A 4,593-nucleotide genomic window follows, 5' to 3' on the forward strand; every position below is an offset into this window, starting at 1 on the left:
CAATCTTTGAGTTGGTAGCCATTCAGCATGACACCTGTTCTACACAGCTGAGCACAGTACCCAGGTGTCAGTTGAGGCTTTGATATGTCTGTGTGATTTATGACAGGCTCGAGAGTAACAGGACTTCCAAGTGTCTACAGTTCAGGCTGACCTTTCCAGGTTTCTGTAGCTTTGCCACCACTGCTGAGAATCAGCATCAGAAAAAAACAAACAGACCCAGAGGATGTCACACAACTTCTGACCCACATACAGCTGGGCTGAGGGCAGGGCTGAGGGTGGCATGATTCCTCAACCTCCTGAAGTTCCCTGTAGAAATACGATGCATTAGAAGGTACCCATTGTCTGGAGTCCCTGCACATTTGGTGGGAATCTGGAGCTCTAGGAAAGATGTGGGTTAGAGTCTTCATTGCTATTAGCCCTCAAGAAGATCAGACCAACGGCTCCCCCAACAGAAATTGAGGTGCTGGGATTCCTGGTCAGCCCCTTGAGCCGGGTCTGTAATCAGCAGGGACACTGATGGCTGGACCCTGTCTGGGATCAGGGTCTTTTGAAGACCCGTGCTCTGTAGCAGCAGCCTAGCTCTTTCAGGGCAGTGGGTGCTATGGTCTGTTGGGCTGTGGGCTCCAGGGTACCATACCTCAACTCTAGCCTTTTGTCTTTGTCCATAGGTGCAGGTTCCAGGTTCCCTTTCTGCCCTGGCAGAGCTGGAGGCTGGCTGGTGCTCATCAGATAGCTGAGACACTGTTCTTACAGTATTTTCAGTCTCTCCAGTTCTATCTACTTTATCTTCGTTTCGCAAGCAGTTTTTTCTGCTCTCCCGTGACCTCCTGCAACCACGTGAGGCCTCTTTTGCTGGAAGACAAACCTCCCAGCAGATACCACTGGAACTGTATTGGTGAGCGGGGAGATGTCAAAGCTTTTGCTGGTCGTTGCAGCCCCTGCATGGTTTGCAGAGCTAGAAGATCCACGTGCTGACATCTCTGTGTGCTCTGGCCTCCTCTGCTAACCTCAGGTTGAGAAGAGGCTGCAGCTATAGGCTGACCACGGTTGGTTGGGAAGAACTCTCACATGAGCACAACCTTTGCATGGGTCCAGGCAAGGGATCCCGAGAGGCTTGGGACTTGGGAGCCATGTTCTGGCAGCTGGCTTAGGTAGTCATAAGCAGGAGACGGGGGCTGCGGGAGGGTGTGCCAATCTGTCTGCCCATTTGTTGAGCCTGGTTAGCAGGTTCAGGGTTGGAGACGCGTGATTCCTCCTAGGAGGAGGCTCCTAGAACCTGGGCCGCCTGCTGCAGCACCTTGTGCAGCGCCTGCTTGACCTCCTGGTTCCGAAGGCAGTAGATGATGGGATTGATTAGGGGTGTGAGCACTGTGTAGACAACCGACACGAGCTTGTTGTAGTCGAAGGAGTAGATGGCACGTGGCCGGGCATAGATGAACAGGGACGCCGAGTAGAAGATGACCACCACGGCCAGGTGCGAGGCACAGGTGGAGAAGGCCTTCTGCCGGCCACCAGTGGACGGCATGCGTAGCACCGTGCTGAGGATGGCTGTGTAGGAGAAGACAGTCAACACCAGGGGCCCCAACAGGATGAGCAGTGCCAGGAGGAAGTCGACGAGCTCCGCGACGGACATATCAGAGCAGGCGAGGTTCAGCAGTGGGGACACGTCGCAGAAGAAGTGGTTCATGATGTTGGGGCCGCAGTAGCCCAGGCGAGAAATAAAGAAGACCTTCCCCAGGGAAATGGTGAAGCCAGAGAACCAGGAGCCGCCAGCCAGTAGGCTGCAGAGGCCAGGGCTCATGATGGTTGGGTAGCGAAGCGGGTTGCAGATGGCCACATAACGGTCGTAGGCCATGACACCCAAGAGGGCACACTCGGTGCAGGCCAGTGCCAAGAAGAAGTACAGTTGCGCCATGCAGCCTGTGAAGGAGATGCGCTGGAACTTGGGTGAGACCAGGCTGAGCAGCATCTTGGGCACTGTGACAGAGATGTACCACACCTCTAGGAAGGACAGGTTGCTGAGGAAGAGGTACATAGGCTTGTGCAGGGAGGGGCTGGTGCGAATCACAGTGATGATGAGCAAGTTCTCCGTGACAGTCAGCATGTAAGCCAGCAGGAAGAGCCCTAGAAGACTGAGGTGGAGCCCCAGGGAGCCCGGAAATCCTATCAGGATGAACTCAGTTACATCTGAGCTGTTGCTCATAGCAGACATGGTGGCCCGTGACTTCACCTGAGGGAGCAAAGGGAGAAGAATTATGCATGGGAAAGGCCAGGGTCCTCCTGAGTTGAGTTCCCTTGGGTACAGAAGAGCCCTCATCCTCATATGCCACAGCCCCTTACCCCCACTGCATACAGCTTGGCTCACATTGGTTGTAGAATCCAGGCTTGTTTCTTGGGGCTGACAATCGCTCAGCACATATCAGACAAATGGCATCTATCCTGAAGTCCATCCGGGAACTGTGAGGCAATCTCAGAGGCCTGGCTGTGTAGCTAATAACACTTGGGATGGCAGCCTGGGACACTCTCCAACTCCCGGCTGGCTTTTCCAGGTGCAGGCCACATCCCCTGAGTTAGGGACAGGCCATGGCTGGGGTAACCTTAGGCCCAGGGATGAATGAACAGCTTAGTATCATGAAAAGGGGCTCAGGCTGTCTTAGAGCAAGTGGCCAGGCTTGAGGAACAGTAAGAAGGAAGGAATCCCGCGGGCATGTGAGGGAATGTGTGGTCAGTAGGAAGGGCCGGCCTAGCTAAAGTCATGGTGGCTCCACAAGGTTTGCTCCCATGAGATTCAGCTCTGCCTTTCGGCACTGCTGGCACCAAGAGACCCTGCGGAGGGTGGAATTGCTAGAAAGACAATCATGCTTCCTTTTCTATGTTGCAGAGAAGCTGGGATCTCCTGGCACCCTTCCCAGGCGAGGCCTTCTGAAACATAGCTGAATTTAGTCAGAGCCTTTGCACTTATTTAAAAATAAATGTATTCGGCTCTGGGGAGATGGTTCAGTGGGCAAAATGCTTGTTGCATAAGCTTGAGAAGCTGAGTTTGGATCCCCAGGACTCATCTAAAGCTGGACACACTGGATGTACTTGTTACCCTGGCATTGTGGAGAGATGGGGGGAGGGCAGAGACAGAAGACTCCCTGGAGGCTCACAGATGAGCCAGCCTGGTGTATGTAGTAGTGAACAGGAAACCCTCTTTCAAGCAACGTGGAAGGAGAAGACTGACATCTGAGGCTGTCCTCTGATGTTTACATATGTGCCACGGCATGCATGTACTTGCACACACACACACACACACACACACACACACACACACGAACATGCACACACAGGGATTAAAAACGCAAATACATAAATAAGCCGATTCACTTGGAGTGGCTGGAAAATGTTCTGCTTGTTTCCGTGGTTAGTTTCTTGGCTGTCCTGGATGCACCCTCACACGACTGCAAAGGAAAGCCCACCGGTTTGCTGGATACCCTGGCTTTTTTCCCAGAGAAATAACACACTTGACCAGGTGTGGAGGAGGGTCAGCCTTCAGACTTGTCTCCATTTTCATTCTGTCTCTAGAGTGCGGTTAAGAAACACAGCTTGTGGCCAGCACAGAACCCAACCTCCACCTACCCTGCAGTCCCCAGGTGTCCCGGGAAGGTATTCCCCTACTAGAGCCCGAGCTAAGTCTCAGGACGGAGTCTGGAGGAGAGAGGAGGTGCTGTAGGTGCCTCTGACATGAGTCAACATGCAGATCCTCCCAGAGCAGCTACTCTGTCCTCCCTCCCATGAAGTGGCCCTGGAGTAAGAGTGCGAGATGGGTTCCTGGAAGGGTGGCTTTTCAGCCGAGCCTAAGACTTCCCAGGTACCTTCTCTACTCCCCCACGAATTTTGTGCCTCAAGCCTATCCCAGTGTGCTGCTCCAGTATGCAAGGAGGGTCACTGATGTCCAGTTTTCCCCCCGGAGACCACAGATATTGCAGAGTGGTAAAACAGGAGCTGGGCTCACACCCTGCCCTTTTTCTTGGGCTGACTTTGAACAGGACACAATTTTATCCTCAAGCCCCAGACTCTTCTGTCAATCAGGACTGTGGTAGGACTCCCCCTGGCTACCTGGACAAGCCATAGCAGACACCATCCCTGCACCATCTACTCACAGAATGTGTGGAAGGTATGCTCTTAAGAATAGGGAACCCCACAGGTTGCCTGACCTGCCGGATCCTTGGAGCAGGGAAAGTCTATGGCTCTGTAGGTGCCAGTCCTGAGCTGGTTGAAAAGTGCAAGTTCATCGCCAGCATGGTGCAACAGAAGGGTCTTGGTAGGTCTAGGCAGGGTTAGGCCTGGTTGTCTGGGAAGATCTTGGAAGGTCAGGTACGATGGTCCAGTCAGGTCTTATTAGCCAAGGCCTAGGGTATAGAGACCCTTCTTTTGCATAGCTGCATCATTGCTACTGCTATTTCTGAGAGATCTGCCAGGGAACTGAGCTGGGAAAAGCCAGGTCTTTCCCGGATGCAGCCCCAGCTACTCACATCTGCTGGCTGCTTAGATCTTTAGCTCGTCAGTAGACACACGGAACAAATAGTTCCCTCTCTCCGCTGTTTCTTTCTC

At 53.3% G+C, this 4,593-nt stretch overlaps 1 protein-coding gene across 1 annotated transcript; it reads right to left on the bottom strand.

Annotated features, from left to right (window-relative positions):
- Positions 1-1,255: 1,255 nt before the first annotated feature.
- On the bottom strand, positions 1,256-2,212 carry LOC129678139 (olfactory receptor 226-like). Its single transcript, XM_055608836.1, has one exon. It carries the CDS (start codon positions 2,210-2,212, stop codon positions 1,256-1,258), a length of 957 nt encoding a protein of 318 aa, XP_055464811.1.
- Positions 2,213-4,593: the final 2,381 nt, after the last annotated feature.

Source organism: Psammomys obesus, unplaced genomic scaffold (genome assembly GCF_907164565.1).
Source record: "Psammomys obesus unplaced genomic scaffold, mPsaObe1.curated_primary_1811, whole genome shotgun sequence".
NCBI classification, from domain to species: Eukaryota; Metazoa; Chordata; class Mammalia; order Rodentia; family Muridae; genus Psammomys; species Psammomys obesus.

What these genes read in the sequence shown, in the direction of transcription:
- LOC129678139 (XM_055608836.1), bottom strand. Translation starts at nt 2,212, where the DNA reads ATGTCTGCTATGAGCAACAGCTCAGATGTAACTGAGTTCATCCTGATA.